This window comes from Dama dama, chromosome 1 (genome assembly GCF_033118175.1).
Source record: "Dama dama isolate Ldn47 chromosome 1, ASM3311817v1, whole genome shotgun sequence".
In the NCBI taxonomy this organism is placed as follows: Eukaryota; Metazoa; Chordata; class Mammalia; order Artiodactyla; family Cervidae; genus Dama; species Dama dama.
In genome coordinates, this window is record NC_083681.1 from 19,300,862 (window position 1) to 19,321,247 (window position 20,386).

Sequence of the window (20,386 nt, forward strand, 5' to 3'; positions counted from 1 at the left end):
GATTGAAAGATCAGTCATTTCCCGTGGCATGGCATGGTGTGGTGGACTGACTGCAAAGATGTACATTTTAGGGGTGATGAAAATGGATTATATCTTGATTGTGGTGAAAATTGCATAACTTTATACATTTGTCAAAACTCAAACTGAATACTCAAAATGGGTGAATGTATATGTAAATTATATGAATAAATTTGTTTTTCTTATGTATACACTGGGGCTTCTTGGATAGCTCAGCTGATAATCCGCCTGCAATGCAGGAGATCCAAGTTTGATTCCTAGGACAGGAAGTTCCCCTCAAGAAGGGATAGGCTACCCACTCCACTATTGGGCTTCCTTGGTGGCTCAGACAGTAAAGAATCTGCCTGCAATGCAGGAGACCTAAGCTCGCTCCCTCGGTTGGAAAGATCCCCTGGAGGATGGCATAGCAACCCACTCTAGTATTCTTGCCTGGAGAATCCCCATGGACAGAGGAGCCTGGTGGGCTGCAGTCCATGGGGTTGCAAAGAGTCGGACACGACTGAGTGACTAAGCATAGCCATTCCCTTCTCCAGGGGATCTTCCTAACCCAGGCATCGAACCTGGTCTCCTGCATTGCAGGCGGATTCTTTACCATCTGAGCCACCAGGGAAGCTGGCTTTTGCATTCTAATAAAAGGAGAACTTGCTACACGGCCCTTTTTCCTTTGTTAAGGAAAAAAGGGCTCTGCTTGATAGAAATGCACAAATAATGAATGTTTTAAATAAAGAAGAAAAACAGTCTGACTGAGGGTTTTTTTGCACCTAAATATAATATTTTTATTTAAGTGTAATTGTGAGACTACAGTTTCTCAGAATAACAGGATTAATTTCTATATTTTCCATGACTACTGTATTTAGTCTGGTGTTCTATTTCTGTTTAATCTTCCTTACTTAATTGGGTTAGATTCTGTGTCAAGAATATAGAAGTCATTCCAGCCAGAATAAACTCTCTTGACTGTAACTGATGCAATCAGAGCTGAAGGGTTATAGCTCAGAAAGAAAATCATAGTTTATAATTTTATATTTTTATATAATTATATTCTATAAGTGGAATCAGGCTTTAGTCTAGTAAAAAGGGGCTCTTCATAAATAGTTTCAAATGAAGGATCTTTTTGTGTTTCCTTTTCCTCTTCCAATATATCTTCATAGTCATATATCTTTTCTTGTGCTTGCTCAAACCTGAAACCTAGAGAGCAAGGACAGACATTTAGAAAGATGCCAGACGTGACAGGATATAGCTCATTCAATATGCTACTGTGTGCCAGGTAAGGTCTATTCCACATTCCTTCTTACCACTCTTAGAGCAGATATCTTTGTAGCCTGTTTAACCATAAATGTCCCATATTTCTGAGATCATTCTACATTTCATGACCATGTTTCATTGTCCATCTTTAAAAGTCTCTGTAGGATCTGTGTTTGAGGTTTGATCTACTACTAGATAACTCTATCATTTTTTTTTTTTTTTTGCTAGCTCTGTAATTTGAAGCAAGTTACTTAACCTCTGTCTCACTTTCCTCATCTATAAGATAGGAATAATAATAGCACATGCCTCGGCTTATCTTTGTGAGAACTAAGTGTGATGGTGAATGTAAGGCATTTGGTTAGTACTCCACAATTAACCATTAGCTAACAATTCTTTAGTCACAAAGAAAAACCTTTTCTGTCCCTAAAGTTTTCAAATTCTGAATTTTGATTTCCTCTTGCTTCTTGCAGAAGTGGCACATGCTCTCTCCCCTCTTTACTGCCAGCATCTGCAATGTATTACCTGCCTTCCGTTACGATGCAGATCTCCATTACTTAAAACAGCTTTCGAGTGCTCTTATGATCCTCCTAATTAGTGTTATATCTTTTCTTTTTTTCCCACAATAATCTTTTAGCCCAGTAAATAATATTCTCTGCTTCCATTTTGTACTTGTCATTCCTTTATATTCTTTTATTTGCCATTGAGACCCTACTGTGTTCTACACACTGGGAATTCAGTAGCAAACAAAACAGATAACTTGCCTTCAAGTAAAGATAGTTGCCTACACCAGTTCTATAGAAGGCCATCAACTGCATGAAACCCCTGAAGTGGAAGCCACAAAGTGTGCTTGAGGACCAGGCAAGATGCCAATGATGCTGAGTTGTTGTGAGTGAGGGGGAGAGAGTGGGACATGATAAGGATGAAAAGCTAAACCAGAGCCAGAGTGCCATGATAAAGTTAGGGTTTTATTCCAAGTGCAGTGGAAAACTAAATTGCGAAGGTGTAATCATTGTTAAGAGTATGGTGTCTACAGAGTATGGTTTCTAGAGCTACCCAGTCTCAGTTCAAATCCTGGCCCTCACAGGGACTGTGTGACCTTGAGCAAGTAACTTGGCTTCTCTTTAAAATGTGGATAATAGAACCTGTCTCACTGGGTTTTTCTGAAGATCAAATGAATCAATTTTTTTTTTTTGACTGATTCATGTCAATGTATGACAAAAACCACTACAATATTGTAAAGTAATTAGCCTCCAACTAATAAAAATAAATGAAAATAAATAAATAAATAAAAGGCTAAATGCAAAAACAAACAAAAATGAATCAATTTTATAAAGCACTTTAAGACAGTACTTCAACATGGTAGTTGCTAAAGAAAAGCTCATTAAGTAAGTGCTTTAATTATGCTGGTTTAAATTTGTAGATCACTATCTGTTGCATGGGGAATGGACTGAAGGAGAATAAGTTTGGAGACGCTGCAGAAGCCCACAGAAAATGATGGCAACTTGGACTCTGGTGGTATCAGTGAGTCGCAAATGAGTAGATAGGTTAAGGGCTTCCCTGGTGGCTCAGTGGTAAAGAATCCGCCTGCAATGCAGGAGACTCGGGATCGATCCCTGGGTCAGGAAGATTCCCCTGGAGAAGGCAATGACAACCCACTCCAGTATTCTTGCCTGGGAAATCCCAAGGACAGAGGAACCTGGCAGGCTACAGTCCATGGGATCACAAGAGCTGGACACGACCTAGCGACTAAACCACCACCACCACAGAGTATGCTATGCACCAGGCACTATTATAAGCACTTCACATGTATTACCTCATTACCTCACAGTAATCCATGAGTTAAGCACTACTATTATTTTCATTTTATAGATGAGGAAACTAAGCTAGTAACTTGCCCGAGATTATACAGCCAGTAAACAATACAGCAAAAAATCAAAACCAGGAAGTTGTGAATCAGCATTCCACAATTAAAGCCTCTTTGTTTTACTGCCAATCACGGGTGACAAAGGGACAGAACTCATGCACTCAAATTCTAGAAAAACTATAACTAGGCTTTGGCTATGTTAGAATTATTGATACTTCTGGAATAGCATTTATTTTGCCGAGTCAAGTTTGCTCATTAAAAATTATTACTGAAACATGAGATATGCAACATTTTTAAAAGAGGATTCATTTTTTTAGAAAAGAAACATTTTATCCAACTCTAAATAAAATGTAAAATTTCCCTCTATTTCCAAATAACAATTATATATATAAAGGCAAAAATGACTTGATAAATTTATTTATCTGTATAGTGTGTGGAGTACAGAAGTGTTTGTTAGGTACTTCAAAATGAATACATGTGTAGAATGTATTGTTCTGGTTTATAAGAATTTCCCACTGGAGAAGGAAATGGCAACCCACTCCAGTAGTCTTGCCTGAGAAATCCCATGGACAGAGGAGCCTGGTGGGCATGGGGTCACAAAGATTCACACTTGACAGAGCAACAAGGCACACACACACACAATTTCCCATTATTGCTAAAAAATCACCTACTTTTGAAGTTAGCTGAAGAGTTGCTTGTAGCAATTTCCTTCCAGTTGGCAATGTACCTAAGCACATTATATAGGCATTCATTAAATTAAATCAATTTATTAGTAAATAATGAAGTGATTCATTAGTACCTACTTGGACTACTTCTAAAATTCTACTTTCTGTATGAAATCTTAGATTAATGATGATAAATTAACTAGTCCAAATGTTTAATTTCTTGACTTCCCACCTCAAAGTAGCTCTCATGCACCTGAGGCAACCCCTCCTCGGACAAGGAGTTGTAAGAGCTATGAAAATGGTGCCCACCATCTACCATATTGGTGCCCTTTGGCCTCTCTCCAGCACATACTCCTCATTTTATACTGTTCCATTCCTGCTAGATCATGGCCTCAATTGAGTGACAGCCAAGATGTTAGTTAACTTCTAAATTAAAAGTATGAAGGGAAAATTTTGAAAGTCATGGGAAAACTTCAACAACAAAACTTTATCCTTGGTTCTGGATTGCCAGACCTACTATCTCTGACATATAAATGTAAATCATTTAGTTTATGATCTTATTAGAGCAATGGTGCTGTCTTTGCTGTGTCCAGTAAACACGAGATCATATTCAAGCAGGGTACATGCAGCTCTCACTTCTGTTCCTTAAACAGAGACTGACATGTGGAGACAAGAGTAGCCTGAGAAGGGGTGGATAGGGAAGGACAAGTGTGGTGAGCTCAGGGAAAGCTCCAAGGGCTAGGTTTCCTGTGACTTATTCCATCTCACTTTAGGCTCTGTATCCTCCTTTCCCAAACTTCCTTTCTTACGACTGTACCCAACAAACCAGGTAAGAAGTTGATCACAACAGGTGCTAAAAAGAAGTTGATTGAGAAAGGAGGAGGAGGAGGATTAAAATTGTCATGTAATTCAGAAAAGGCTGATTTTCACTTGAATTACTTTTACTCTTGTTAACTTTGTATTCCTGAATTTTTTGTTATGTGAAGGTTAAATTATGCAACAGTGTTTAATTGCAATTAAGTACTGTGTCTAAGGGCTTCCAGGTGGTACTAGTGGTAAAGAACCCACCTGCCAATGCAGGAGATGAAAGAGACTAGGGTTCAATCTCTGGGTTGGGAAGATCCTCTGGAGGAGGGCATGGCAACCTCTTGCCTGGAGTATCCCAGGGACAGAGGATACTGGTGGGCTACAGTCCACGGGGTCACAAGAGTCAGACATGACTAAAGCAACTTAGCACACATGCAGTGTGTCTAATGTCAACCTCTTCTTGTTACTGCTGCCTCTTTTTGCTCCAAGAATTCTATGGTGGTGAGTGGAATACTCCTGGGTCACTATTAAATGAAAAGATGCAAGATAATAGCAGGTGGTATAAACCCCTTCCAGGATCTTCAGCAGTACATGAACTGAGAACTTCCAGATATACAAGCTGGATTTAGAAAAGGCAAATTGCAAATATTCATTAGACTATAGAAAAAGCAAGGGAATTCCAGAAAAACAACTGCTTCATCAACTACGCTAAAGCCTTTGAGTGTGTGGATCACAGACAACTGTGGAAAATTCTTAAAGATGGGAATACTAGACCACTTTACTTGTCTCCTGAGAAACCTCTATGTGGGTCAAGAAGCAATAGTTAGAACTTGACAGAACAACAGACTGGTTCAAAATTGGGAAAGGAGTATATATATCAAGGCTGTATATTGTCACTCTGTTTATGCAGTGTACATCATGCAAAATGCCAGGCTGGATGACTCACAGGCTGGAATCAAGATTGCCAGGAGAAATATAAGAAACTTCAGGTATGTAGATGATACCACCCTAATGGTAGAAAGTGAAGAGGAATAAAAGAGCCTCTTGATGAGGGAGAAAGAGGAGAGTGAAAAAGTTGCCTTAAAACTCAAGATTCAAAAACTAAAATCATGGCATCCTTCATGGCAAATAGATGGGGAAAAGTGGAAACAGTGACAGACTTTATTTTCTCGGGCTCCAAAATCACTGCAGATGGTGACTGCAGCCATGAAATTAAAAGATGCTTGCTCTTTGGAAGAAAAGCCATGACAAACCTATAACAGCATATTAAAAAGCAGAGGCATCACCTTGCTAATAAGTGTCCATATTGTCAAAGCTATGGTTTTTTCCAGTAGTCATGCACCGATGTGAGAGTTGGACCATAAAGAATGCTGAACGCCAAAGAACTGATGCTTTCAAACTGTGGAGAAGACTCTTGAGAGTCATTTGGACTGCAAGGAGATCAAGTCAGTCAGTCCTAAAGGAAATCAATCCTAAATACTCATTGGAAGGACTGACCCTGAAGTTGAAGCTCCAATACTTTGGCCACCTGAAGCGAACAGCCAACTCAATGGAAAAGACCCTGATGCTGGGAAAGACTGAGGGCAGAAGGAGAAGAGGGTGACAGAGGATGAGATGGTCGGATGGCGTCACCAAATCAATGGAAATGAGTCTGAGCAGACTCTGGGAGATGGTGAAGGACTGGAAAGCCTGGTATGCTGCAGTCCATAGGGTTGCAGAGTCAGACACGACTTAGTGACTCAACAGCAACAACAGATCTCTTAGTTGATGGTTCAGTCTAGCTTAACCTTAAATTTAGGCAGATTTTGTGCTTTCAGTGGTTGCTCAGGAGCACTATGAAAAGTGGGTATCCATCACCATACTTCCTTAGATTTATATGCTGAAAGATCTTTATTTCACCTTCAAGGAGCCAAGATAGAAGACCTTTGATTAATTGTATGCTAAACCCTGGCAGTGTGGGGCACAAACATATGCTATATTTAAGGGTGCATACTGACCCTGCTTTACCTGAGATCAAGATATGAATTTATTCAATTGTTTAAAAAGAACTTCTCATAAGGAACATGACAGTAATAACCAGTAAGAAATAAAATCTTTACAAATAGAAGCAACAACTTGATTGTATCATTTTCATGCTGTTTATATCATAAAGTTGATCTTTCTAAGAAATTTTTGGAATTTTTTAAAGATATTAGCAAAGAATATGTGGAGTCTATCACAGAATTTCACATCTTAATGGCCTGGGGAAAGTCCCTAGCCAGAGAGGTAACATAACCACTTGTCTTAGAAGTCAAAGGGGCAGGTTTGGACATAGACATTATCCATTGAGAGCTCTCGCCAAATAGAACATCAGAAAATTATTTAAGATGGCCTAGCTGCTGATGACTTAATGTGTTATGTTAAACTTCACTTGTAGTTTGAAAACTATTAAGATTCTGGAAGAGAAACATCTATCTCAATAGAAAACATGCCCCTGAAAATCCAGCGGGATGAATGCCATCAGAGGCAGAGCGGCCACTGTGTGGTATTGCAGGTGACTCAGTAATGGCAGTGCAGGCATTGCTTTTTACTCTAAGTGCCTGCAGCACTGTGTCTCTGGATACTACAGAATTTACAAGGGTACTCATCAGTGTCCTTGAGTCCAAGAGTGAAGTTGGCCTTTCCGTTCTTCAAAATTATCATAATATTTCACTTGATCACTCTTGTTGCCCTGTTTGCCTGGAGATGGACATGGTTTCTTTCCAGGAGAGATCCATCTGCCGTAACAAGGGGCTAGCACAAAAGCCTTTGGGAAGAAACTGGTTTGTATCACTCAGTATCAGTGTTCAACACATTTATGTCATTCTAATGGTCCAACTATCAAAAACTGTCTATAGATTTTGAAAGATTCTCTCCAAGGAATTAGTGGCTACCAATTTAGAGAAAACATCAGTCTTTGAAATTCTCTTCAAATAAGGTATTATCAAGCCAGTTACAAATATCTAGAGAACTACAAAGATCTAAGAGGAAAGTGGACTGTGGAGACCATAAATACACTGGGAAGAAAGTATTTATACCTAATGTCTACTCTTGGCTAGGGGAAAGTCTTTGCAAATTTTGATCCTACTTGAGATAATCAGTAAGTTGTGGTCTGTGAAAGTGTTAATCACTGTCATGTCCAACTCTTTGCAACCCCATGAACTGTAGCTCAACAGGCTTCTTTGTCCATGGAATTCTCCAGGCAAGAATACTGGAGTAGGTAGCCATTTCCTCCTCCAGGTGTCTTTCCGACTCAGGGATCGAACCCAGGTCTCCTGCAATGCAGGAAGTTTCTTTACCATTTGAGCCACCAGGGAAGCCCCTGTGGTCTGTGATACTACTGAAATATTCCCAAATAATCATTCTGGATTCCATTCGAAATTTCTGTTGTCCGGAGCTCATTAGAAAAACTTGCTTTCTAACAATTCCAAGTTGGTCCCAAATTATGCTCAAGTCATAGAATGAACTGATAGACGTATATAATTTGGAAACCTGAATAATCTACATTTTTTTAAAATGGAAAATTTGAGTAGTGTCACCATATCAAAACGAGATGTAATTATCCTACTCCATATACAGTGCATGATACCAGAAAACCACTTCAAATCTTCCCGGTTTGTTCTGTTTTTATTCTTTTCTCCACAATGGGAAGCCATTAGGAAACTTCTTCACCTACCAGTGAAGGGTGTTAAGGGATGGTAGTGGGGAAAGTCCTGTGTAACCTGAGATGTCTGTTTATTTCTTTCCTTTGAATTCAATTGTTGTATTCTTTTTTTTCAAACTTTAAACTTTTTGTTTTATGTTGGGATATAGCTGGTTAACAATGTTGTGGTAGTTCCAGGGGAACAGGGTAGGGACTCAGCCACACACATGCATGTATCCATTCTTTTCAATATAGGATAGTGGGTACGGATTATTTGTAATCTTTCACTGGAGCTTGCTGGCTCTTTGCTGAATTAGTCAACTGTATAAGGGAAAAGCAGAGCAGGATTTCAAAAGTTCACCTGAAAGAATTCTCTATCCTGCCCTTATAAAATGGACCTCCTCAAAATGGACCTCCCTACCTCTCTCTCTCTCTACCTTCTTAGGAAAGCAAAAAGTACAGCATCACATCTCATTCTTTGGATGTCATTCCTTGCATCATTATTACCACTTGTATTTATTCAGTGCTCCAGAAACCACAAATGTGCTGTCTGTAAGGAATCTCAGTACTATGTCTGGATGAGATATTGAGATTTTTGAGTCATAAAACCTTTGTACTATTTATTAAAAAGTACTTTCATGCATCTATTATGGATAATTAGCTCTTTATTCCTTCTCATGTTTTCTTTTTATTTTTCAAAGTATCTTTCCCATAATTATAATTGTTCTGTGTTTGCGTGTGTGTTAGTTGCTCAGTTGTGTCTGACTCTTTGAGACTCCACAGACTGTAGTCTATCAAGGGCAAGAATATTGTAGTGGGTTGCCATTTCCTTCTCGTATATTCTTATTTTCTCATTTTCTTTTTTTTTGTTAGTCATTCTTCCCCTTTTTTTCTTCTTTCCTCTTTGCTTTTCTCATTGTTTTCTTTTCTGCTTCCTCTGGCCTCTTTTTCTCTGGTTTATTATTCAGTAGTGTGAGTGCATGCTCAGTTGCTCAATCATGTCTGACCCTTTGCAACCCCACGGACTGTAGTCTGCCAGGCTCCTTTGTCCGTGGGATTGATTGTCCAGACAAGAATACTGGATGGTAGCCATTTCCTCCTCCCTCCAGACCCAGAGATAGAACTTGTGTCTCCTGCATCTTCTGCATTGGCAGGTGGATTCTTCACCTCCCAGCCACCTAGGAATTCCCTGTTCAATGGCAGTCCACCTAATTTTTCATATTTCTTGTTTTTATCTCCCTCTTCTGAATTTCTTCCTTTGTCTTATATTTCTTTACTTACACTATCTTTATTTTTTCCAATTCTTCATTCATGCAGTATTCACATCATTATTGTAGCTGAGTAAATATTGAATTTTTTAAAGCTTTATTGAGATATAATTCACATACCATAAAATGTGCCCATTTAAAGTGTACAGTCCAGTGGCTTTTTAGTGTATTCAGAGAGTTATGCATACATCACCATGATTGATTTTAGAACATTTCATTACTCCAAAAAGAAACTTCACACCTCTTAGCCACCACTTCCCAATCCCCACAAATCTCTAAGCCCTAGGCAACCACTAATCTACTGTCTATCTCCGTAAATTTGCCTATTCTGAACATTTCAATACAAACAGAGCCATTCAATATGTGTTCCTTTGTGATTGACTTCTTTCACTTAGCAGGTTCATCAAAGTTGTAGCATTTCTTTTTATTGCCAAATAATATTTCATTATTTGGATATGTCACATTTTAATCATCAGTTCATGAACAGATTGTTTCTAATTCTTGGCTATTATGAATAACAATGTTAGGAACATTCATGTAAAGTTTTTATGTGCATGTGTTTTCATTTCTCTTGTGTATATACTGAGGAGTAGAAATGCTGAATTATGTGGTAACTCAAGTTTGAACCATTTAAGGAACTTCCCGATTGTTTTCCAAAACGGCTACACCATTGTACATTCCTACAAAGAGTATATAAGGATTTCAATTTCTCCAAAATTTTGCCAACACTGATCACCATGTCTTTTTAATTATAGCTATCTTTGTAGATATAGCTATCTAACAGGATCTTATTATCATTTTGATTTGTGTTGCCCTAATGGCTACATGACAGAGAAGGCAATGGCACCCCACTCCAATACTCTTGCCTGGGAAATCCCATGGACGGAGGAACCTGGAAGGCTGCAGTCCATGGGGTCGATAAGAGTCAGACATGACTGAGCGGCTTCACTTTCACTTTTCACTTTCATGCAATGGAGAAGGAAATGGCAACCCACTCCAGTGTTCTTGCCTGGAGAATCCCAGGGACGGCAGAGTCTGGTGGGCTGCAGTCTATGGGGTTGCACAGAGTCAGAAACGACTGAAGCGACTTAGCAGCAACAGCAGCAAATGACTACATGAAGTATTTTTAAATTTCCATCACACAAAAAAGTCCTAAAAATGTTTTTCAAGGGCAAAAATATGTCACTAAAAAATAACTTTTTAATGTCCCACACAGGAAGATTAGGGAATACAGATTAAGGAAATTCTTTATATTATTAATTTCATGTTCTTAGCTTGGTTTCTGTATCCCAAAGTAAGAGTAAAACAGAGTTAAACTAAGGCATAAGAATAAAGTCTGATAATAAAGAACACCTAAATCTATTTTTCTTTTTTCTACTTTCAGATCATCCCTTTTTACATTTCTCTCTCATTTCCTTTTCTTTTCTTTCTATACAGATAATAAAAATGCAAGGAGCTTTTAAGAGTATGGTAGTGGCCCCCAAGATCCAACATGGGAGTGAGAAATATTAGAAAAATATTGACTGCCCTGATGCCTGATGCATGCCCTTGCTCCCCAAGAATAGCAACATATATTTACTCATCAAAGTTGAGTGTGTTTGTCCAGTTCAGCACTTCATCCACTTCCCATTCCATCACAGAATCTATTCCACCATCTTCAATAGTTCTTAATAGGCCTTTTGTTGCTGTTTGAATTAAACCTACAGTTTCGTAATTTGTTGACTTAGCCTCCAGGCTTCCTGCATAGTACCTACATATAGGAAAGGAAGAGCGATATAGATCCTTTGAATTAGGTGACTGCTAGTGGATGCAGTTAGTATACATTATTGCTGTCAAACTATTTACATCATAAACAAAGTTTTCATCCTATTTAATTTAAATACATTTAAGCCAAGTTGTATGTGATGGGATCATCTGTAAAAAAAAACAAAGCAACCTAATCAACCACACTAACTAGAGAAGCCTCATTTCAAAATCACCTCTCAGTAAGTTGTACTGTTGTGATACAAGGAAAAGCTAAGTATAGAATTACAGAGTCAAAGGATCTTAGAGACCAAATAACTATCCATTTGTTTCACAGGCAATGCAATAAACCCCGGAAGAGTAACTTTTACAAAGTCATATGGCTAATCTAAAAACTAAAAAAAATTAAATATATGTAATAAAACAAAAACAGACCCACAGATGTAGAGAACACACTAGCAGGTTAACAATGGTGAGAGAGAAGGGGGAGGGAGTTCATGTGAAAGTGAAGTCGCTCAGTCGTGTCCGGCTCGTTGCTACCCTGTGGAGTATAGCCCACATAGGCTCCTCTGTCCATGGGATTTTCCAGGCAAGAATACTGGAGTGGGTTGCCATTTCAAGCAACAAGGATAGATATATTGTACCGCACAGGAAAATATAGCCAGTGTTTTATAATAATATTAAGTGGAGTATAATCTTTAAAATTATTGAATCACTATGTTGTACACTTGAAACTAATACAGTATTGTAAATCAACTATACTTCAAAAAAAAACCCACTACTTCCTCCTATCTTTCTTGAGAGGTTTAGAAGTGTAAATCCCTATAAAACATTTAGGACAATGACTAGCACATAGTAAGCATTCAATCAAAGAAAGCTTACATAATCCTGTGGCAAGAGATAGGACAGTGACAAGATATGCCCCTGCACTCAAGAAGCTTCCACTTTGTCAGCCTTTAAATGGATAATACTTCATAAGAAAGAAAGAAAGTGAAGTTGTTCAGTCATGTCCAACTCTTTGCAGACCCCATGTACTTAGCCTAGCAGGCTCCTCCATCCATGGGATTTTCCAGGCAAGAGTACTGGAGTGGGTTGCCATTTCCTTCTCCAGGGGATCTTCCCGACCCAGGAATCAAACCCGGGTCTCCCACACTGCAAGGCAGATGCTTTACATTCTGAGCCGCCAGGGAAGCCCCAATAATCCACGAGAACTAATATATTTTATAGAAGCAGGAACATACCTCTTGATTTATATTGTTTAGTAAGAGAACAAGTTATAATAAACTATGATTTCACAATTTTTCTATAGGTCTTTGTTCAGTTATTCATTTAATAAATATTGAGTGCCAACTGTTTGCAAAGCATCGTGTACAGGGGTGAAATTCCTTCATAAAACTTGGACAAATCCTCTACTCTATCCTCTAGTCCCTGAACAAATAGGCACCTATTTTAAATGAATGAATGAACGATGGTATCCACTGGCCCAGATTTATTAACTAAGTCTCATGCCATAACAAAAATACATTTAGAAATTAAAAATAAAAAAAAAATAATAAAAAAAAGAAATTAAAAATACTGGAAGGCTGGGGGTGAATGTATTTTTTATCAACTACTCCATGTTTTGCCTTTCGAAATATACAAACACTTAAGATCAGATCTGGAAACCTGGATGATATTCCTTTTTTTAAATATAATAGACAATTCAGATATCTATTTTTGCTCTCATAATTTGTTTTACAGAGAATTAAGAAATTTATTCCAATAATATAATTCTGTTTTGGATTCTTTAATTGTTAGTCACTATTAGCTGGGCTATAACAATCATAAAACAAAAACAAGCTAGCCAGTACAAACAGAATTTCAAATATAGTAGTGATCAGAAATAAAGACTGCTTTATAATAATCATAACTTGTTTTATAGGGTGGTATTTTAAAAGAAAAAAAAATTTGACTTTATAAGTGATATTGCAATATATTCCCTTAAAATGTCCTTATACTCTTTCTAAACTAAAAAATTTCGTGTTTAAGTTTTTAAATTAAACTGTCTAAATATCATGACAGGGAGAGAAATTTAAATGCAAAGACCTAGTAACAACCAACGTTGAAACTGGAAATGAGGTCGAGGAGAGCTAAGATCTGTACATACACAGGAAAGGACCTGATGTGAAGATCAAAGTTCTTTTAGTAAGACAGAGGTTAAAAAAAAATCAAGATTTTGTCAACTATTGATTATCAGCAACAGTCAAATGGAAGTATTTAAATGCCGTAAGTGACCAAAGCACACAAAGCAAAATTTCTCATTCATCCTTTGCAACCCTAAAAAAAGGAAACAACACTCAGATATAAGGATTAATGCATTCATTCACTCAGCGAGCAAGCAACATACATTCATTAAACATCTAGTGGGTCTGAGGTCCAGTAACTAAGAACTAAGTTAATAGAACAGAATTTCTGTTCTTTAGGGGCTAAAAATCTAGTGGAGATGGCAGACAAATAGATAATCACAAAATCATTACAACTGAGTATATAAAAGATCTATGGGGCACTTCAAAAGAAGTGCTGAACTATGTCTAGGTAAGTCAGGTGAAACTTCAGAAGGAGATATTTGAGCCAAATATCAAAGGTTGCTGAGCCAGAAAAGAGCAACCTAGGGATAAGGAATATCATGTGGGATGTAAGTGATGTGAAGCCCCAAATAGGTTTCAGGTAAGGAAGTGATTTAATCAGTTTTAGAGATATCACCTCAGGATTTATTATAGAGATGAGCCTAGCGGGCTACAGTCCATCGGGTCGCAAAGCATCGGACATGACTGAAGCACTGAACAACAAACAAACAGAGGAGCTATTAGAGACAAAGAGACCAGCTAGAAGGCCTTGCCCGGTAGAGTAGAGCTGAGGATGATGAAATGCTGCAGTTGGCAGTGGGAGAAGAGTCAGATGTGGGAGATACTTTGGAAGCACAATTAATAAGACCTAATGATGGGTTACATACAGGAGTTTATGAAAGGTAAGAAATCTAGGGCAACATCTGCATTTCTGGCTTGGATGACTAGGTAAAATGATAGTGTCATAAACTGAGGCCAGGAGGAATACTGAAAAGAAACCCCTTTTATGATGGGAAACAAGAAATTGAACTTTGGACTTGTTGAATTTGAGAGGGAAACGACCATATAATTAGAAATACAGAGCTCAGTTATGGATGAGGACTGTTTTGAGAATAAATAAACAAAAAAAGAATAAATAAAATAGGAAATTATTCATGTGTATTAGCTTATTACTAGATGGCTCCTAGCTGGTGCTATAGCTGAATGTCAGCAAGTCTTACTGCCATTCTGTCAAAGTCAGCTGTTTCTAGGCAATGATGAGTGTATTTTGTTCTTCTGAGTCCATGACCACAGTTCCTTTGCTGTACATGGGTCGCCTGGTTGTAGATAGTGTTGTATGGAATAAAATGATGATGGATACGCATAACATAATAAACGGTATTGCTGACAGAGTGATGGAGCAGAGAAATAAAATATAATACATATTCAGAATGTTTATCATTCTGAAGACAGAAGGGTTCCTCCTGTATTATGGGAAGGGCCCAGTATAATTAGCCTGCCACTGGGTAGCCAACATATCCCATTATGGAGGGCAAAGTTATAACTTTTGCTGTACAGTCAGATGTGACTATAAAGCCAGAATGGCCTTAGTGAAGAAAAGACTATATTTATGAGTCTGGGTATAGCTTCCATCCCTGCAGCCTGGACAATGTGAGCAGTTACTGAGTTGTTGCTGTTGTTCAGTCGCCAAGTTATGTCTGACTCTGAAACCCCATGAACAGCAGCATGCCAGACTTCCCAGTCCTTCACTATCTCCTGGAGTTTGCTTAGACTCATGTCCACTGAGCAAATGATGCCATCCAACCATCTCATCCTCTTCTGCCCCCTTCTCCTCTTGTCCTCAATCTTTCCCAGCAACAGTGTCTTTTCCAATGAGCTGGCTCTTTGCATTAGGTGGCCAAGGCATTGGAGCTTCAGCATCAGTTCTTCCAATGAATATTCAGGATTGATTTCCTTTAGGATTGACTGCCTTGATCTCCTTATAGTCCAAAGGATTCTCAAGAGTCTTCTCCAGCACCACAATTCGAAAGCATCAATTCTTCAGTGTTCAGCCTTCTTTATGGTCCAACTCTCATATTCATATATGACTACTGGAAAAACCATAGCTTTGGCTATACTGACTTTGTTGGCAAAGTAATGTCTCTGCTTTTTAATATGCTGTCTAGGTTGGTAATAACTTTTCTTTCAAAGAGCAAGCATTTTTTAATTTCATGGCTGCCGTCACCATCTGCCATGATTTTGGAGCACAAGAAAATAAAATCTGCCACTGTTTCCACTTTTTCCCCATCTATTTACCATGAAGTGATGGGACCAGATGCCATGATCTTAGTTGTTGTTTTTTTTTTAATTTATTTTTATTATTATTATTTTTTTTTTCCAGTGGGTTTTGTCATACATTGATATGAATCAGCCATGGACTTACATGTATTCCCAATCCCGATCCCCCCTCCCACCTCCCTCTCCACCCGATTCCTCTGGGTCTTCCCAGTGCACCAGGCCGGAGCACTTGTCTCGTGCATCCCACCTGGGCTGGTGATCTGTTTCACCATAGATAGCATACATGCTGTTCTTTTGAAATATCCCACCCTCACATTCTCCCACAAAGTTCAAAAGTCTGTTCTGTATTTCTGTGTCTCTTTTTCTGTTTTGCATATAGGGTTATCGTTATCACCTTTCTAAATTCCATATATATGTGTTAGTATGCTGTAATGTTCTTTATCTTTCTGGCTTACTTCACTCTGTATAATGGGCTCCAGCTTCATCCATCTCATTAGGACTGGTTCAAATGAAGTCTTTTTAATGGCTGAGTAATATTCCATGGTGTATATGTACCACAGCTTCCTTATCCATTCATCTGCTGATGGGCATCTAGGTTGCTTCCATGTCCTGGCTATTATAAACAGTGCTGCGATGAACATTGGGGTGCACGTGTCTCTTTCAGATCTGGTTTCCTCAGTGTGTATGCCCAGAAGTGGGATTGCTGGGTCATATGGCAGTTCTATTTCCAGTTTTTTAAGAAATCTCCACACTGTTTTCCATAGCGGCTGTACTAGTTTGCATTCCCACCAACAGTGCATCATCATCTTTTCTGACCACAATGCAGTAAGATTAGATCTCAATTACAGGGAAAAAATTGTTAAAACTTCAAACATATGGAGGCTAAATAACACGCTTCTGAATAACCAACAAATCATAGAAGAAATCAAAAAAGAAATCAAAATATGTATAGAAATGAATGAAAATGAAAACACAACAACCCAAAACCTATGGGACACTGTAAAAGCAGTGCTAAGGGGAAGGTTCATAGCATTACAGGCTTACATCAAGAAACAGGAAAAAAACCAATTAAATAACCTAACTCTACACCTAAAGCAATTAGAGAAGGAAGAAATGAAGAACCCCAGAGTTAGCAGAAGGAAAGAAATCTTAAAAATCAGGGCAGAAATAAATGCAAAAGAAACTAAAGAGACCATAGCAAAAATCAACAAAGCTAAAAGCTGGTTTTTTGAAAAAATAAACAAAATTGACAAACCATTAACAAGACTCATTAAGAAACAAAGGGAGATGAACCAAATTAACAAAATTAGAAATGAAAATGGAGAGATCACAACAGACAACACTGAAATACAAAGGATCATAAGAGACTACTACCAGCAGCTCTATGCCAATAAAATGGACAACTTGGATGAAATGGACAAATTCTTAGAAAAGTATAACTTTCCAAAACTGAACCAGGAAGAAATAGAAGATCTTAACAGACCCATCACAAGCAAGGAAATCGAAACTGTCATCAAAAATCTTCCAGCAAACAAAAGCCCAGGACCAGATGGCTTCACAGCTGAATTCTACCAAAAATTTAGAGAAGAGCTAACACCTATCTTACTCAAACTCTTCCAGAAAATTGCAGAAGAAGGTAAGCTTCCAAACTCATTCTATGAGGCCACCATCACCCTAATTCCAAAACCAGACAAAGATGCCACAAAAAAAGAAAACTACAGGCCAATATCACTGATGAACATAGATGCAAAAATCCTTAACAAAATTCTAGCAAACAGAATCCAACAACATATTAAAAAAATCATACACCATGACCAAGTGGGCTTTATCCCAGGAATGCAAGGATTCTTTAATATCCGCAAATCAATCAATGTAATACACCACATTAACAAATTGAAAGATAAAAACCATATGATTATCTCAATAGATGCAGAGAAAGCCTTTGACAAAATTCAACACTCATTTATGATTAAAACTCTCCAAAAAGCAGGAATAGAAGGAACATACCTCAACATAATAAAAGCTATATATGACAAACCCACAGCAAGCATCACCCTCAATGATGATCTTAGTTTTTGACCACCTTTTTTATTCTCTTTCACTCTCATCAAGAGGCTCTTTAGTCCCTCTTTGCTTTCTGCCATTAGAGTGATATCATCTGCATATCTGAGACTGCTGATATTTCTCCTGGCAGTCTTGATACAACTTGTGATCATCTAGCCTGGCATTTCACATCATGTACTCCACATAGAAGTTAAATAAGCAGAGTGACAATGTACAGCTTTGATGTACATACTGCTTTCTCAATTTTTAATTGGTACATTGTTCCATGTTGGGTGTTAACTGCTGCTTTTTGTCCTGCATACAGGTTTCTCAGGAGACAGGTAAGGTGGTCTGGTATTCCTAGCTCTTTTAAGAATTTTCCGCTTTGTTGTGATCCACACAGTAAAAGGTTTTAGTGTAGTCAATGAAGCAGATGTTTTTCTGGAATTCCCTTGTTTTTGCTACAATCCAATAGATGTTGGCAATTTGATCTCTGATTTCTCTGCCTTTTGTAAATCTAGCTAGTACATCTGGAAGTTCTCGGTTCATGTACTTCTGAAGCCTAGCTTGAAGGATTTTGAGCACTATCTTGCTAGCATGTGAAATGAGCACAATTATATGGTACTTTGAAAATTCTTTGGCATTGCCTTTCTTTCGGAATGGAATGAAAACTGAAATTTTTCAGTCAGGTGGCCATTGTTGAGTTTTCCAAATTTGCTGGCATATTGAGTGTAGCACTTTAACAGCATCATGTTTTAGGATTTGAAATAGCTGAGCTGGAATTCCATCACCTCCACTAGCTTTGTTTGTAGTTCAGTTCGGTTCAGACGCTCAGTCGTTTCCGACTCTTTGCGACTCCGTGAACCGCAGCATGTCAGGCCTCCCTGTCCCTCAGCAACTCCCGGAGTCTACCCAAACCCATGTCCATTGAGTCGGGGATGCCATCAAATCATCTCATCCTCTGTCGTCCCCTTCTCTTCTTGCCCTCAATCTTTCCAAGCATCAGGGTCTTTTCAAATGAGTCAGCTCTTCGCATCAGGTGGCCAAAGTACTGGAGTTTCAGCTTTAACATCAGTCCTTCCAATGAACACCCAGGACTGATCTCCTTTAGGATGGACTGGTTGGATCTCCTTGCAGTCCAAGGGACTCTCAAGAGTCTTCTCCAGCACCACAGTTGAAAAGCATCAATTTTTCGGTGCTCAGCTTTCATCACAGTCCAGTTCTCACGTTCATACATGACCACTGGAAAAACCATAGCCTTGACTAGATGGACCTTTGTTGGCAAAGTAATGTCTCTGCTTTTTAATATGCTGTCTAGGTTGGTCATAACTTTCCTTCCAAGGAGAAAGCATCTTTTAATTTCATGGCTGCAATCACCATCTGCAGTGATTTTGGAGCCCAGAAAAACAAAGTCAGCCACTGTTTCCACTGTTTCCCCCATCTGTTTGCCATGAAGTGATGGGACCAGATGCCATGATCTTAGTTTTCTGAATGTTGAGCTTTAAGCCAACTTTTTCACTCTCCTCTTTCACTTTCATCAAGAGGCTCTTGAGTTCCTCTTCACTTTCTGCCATGAGGGTGGTATCATCTGCATATCTGAGGTTATTGATATTTCTCCCAGCAATCTTGATTCCAGCTAGTGCTTCATCCAGCCCAGTATTTCAAATTGCCAACATCCATTGGATCATAGAAAAAGCAAGAGAATTCCAGAAAAACATCTACTTCTGCCTCATTGACTATGCTAAAGCATTTGACTGTGTGGATCACAGTCAAACTGTGGAAAATTCTTAAAGAGATGGGAATACCAGACCACCTTACCTGCCTCCTGAGAAATCTGTATACAGGTCAAGAAGGAACAGTTAGAACTGGACATGGAACAACGGACTGGTTCCAAATTGGGAAAGGAGTACGTCAAGGCCGTATATTGTCACTCTGCTTGTTTAAGTTATATGCAGAGTACATCATGTGAAATGCCGGGCTGGATGAAGCATAAGCTGGAATTAAGACTGCCATGAGAAATATCACTAACCTCAGATGATCATATCAATTGTGATTAAAGATTATTTTTGTTCTTCTTTTCCAGTCTCAGTGTCTCTCCCACCACTCCACCCTGCCACCCTTATTGCGCTAACGAGGACATCCAGTGCAATGTTGTGAAGAAGTAGTGAGTGCAGACATCTTTGTTTCTGATCTTAGAGAGAAAGCATTCAGCCACTCACCATTAGGTATCATGTTGGCTGCAGGCTTTTCATAGACGCTCTTCATCAAGTTGAGGAGGCTCATATCTATTCTTAATTTGCCAAGAATTTTAATTACAAATGTTAGCTAGACTTTTCTAAATACATTTTCTGCATCTTTTTGAAATCATCATATCCAGTTTCCTTTTTTAAGTCTGCTAATTTGGTGAATTGCTTTGATTGATTTCCAAATGTTAAACCAATCTTGTATTCCAAGGATAAACTCCATTTGTTTATAATGTTACTTATTATCATGTTCATGAGAGAATATTGGTTTGTTATTTTTTTGTAGTTTTTTTCCTCATAAATCTTGAGTAGTTTTTTATCTGATAACACTAGTCTCATAGAAAATGATATAAATTTTCCTGTAAGTACTTCTTTAGCTGCATTTCCCCAATTTTAGTATGCTGTGTTTTCATTTTTTATTAACCAAAAATATTTTCAAGTTCCTTTTGT

General features: G+C 38.3%; 1 protein-coding gene across 1 annotated transcript in view; it reads right to left on the bottom strand.

The window, feature by feature from the left end:
• Positions 1-901: 901 nt before the first annotated feature.
• Positions 902-20,386, bottom strand: part of C1H11orf65 (chromosome 1 C11orf65 homolog) — a 103,122-nt gene continuing 83,637 nt past the window's right edge. Inside the window, exons 8-10 of the mRNA XM_061144294.1 lie at positions 11,105-11,275; positions 3,796-3,851; positions 902-1,203 (exon numbers count right to left, since the gene is read on the bottom strand). Coding sequence (XP_061000277.1) covers positions 1,052-1,203; positions 3,796-3,851; positions 11,105-11,275 — 379 coding nt within the window. The 3' untranslated portion in view covers positions 902-1,051. The remainder of the gene's footprint in view (positions 1,204-3,795; positions 3,852-11,104; positions 11,276-20,386) is intronic.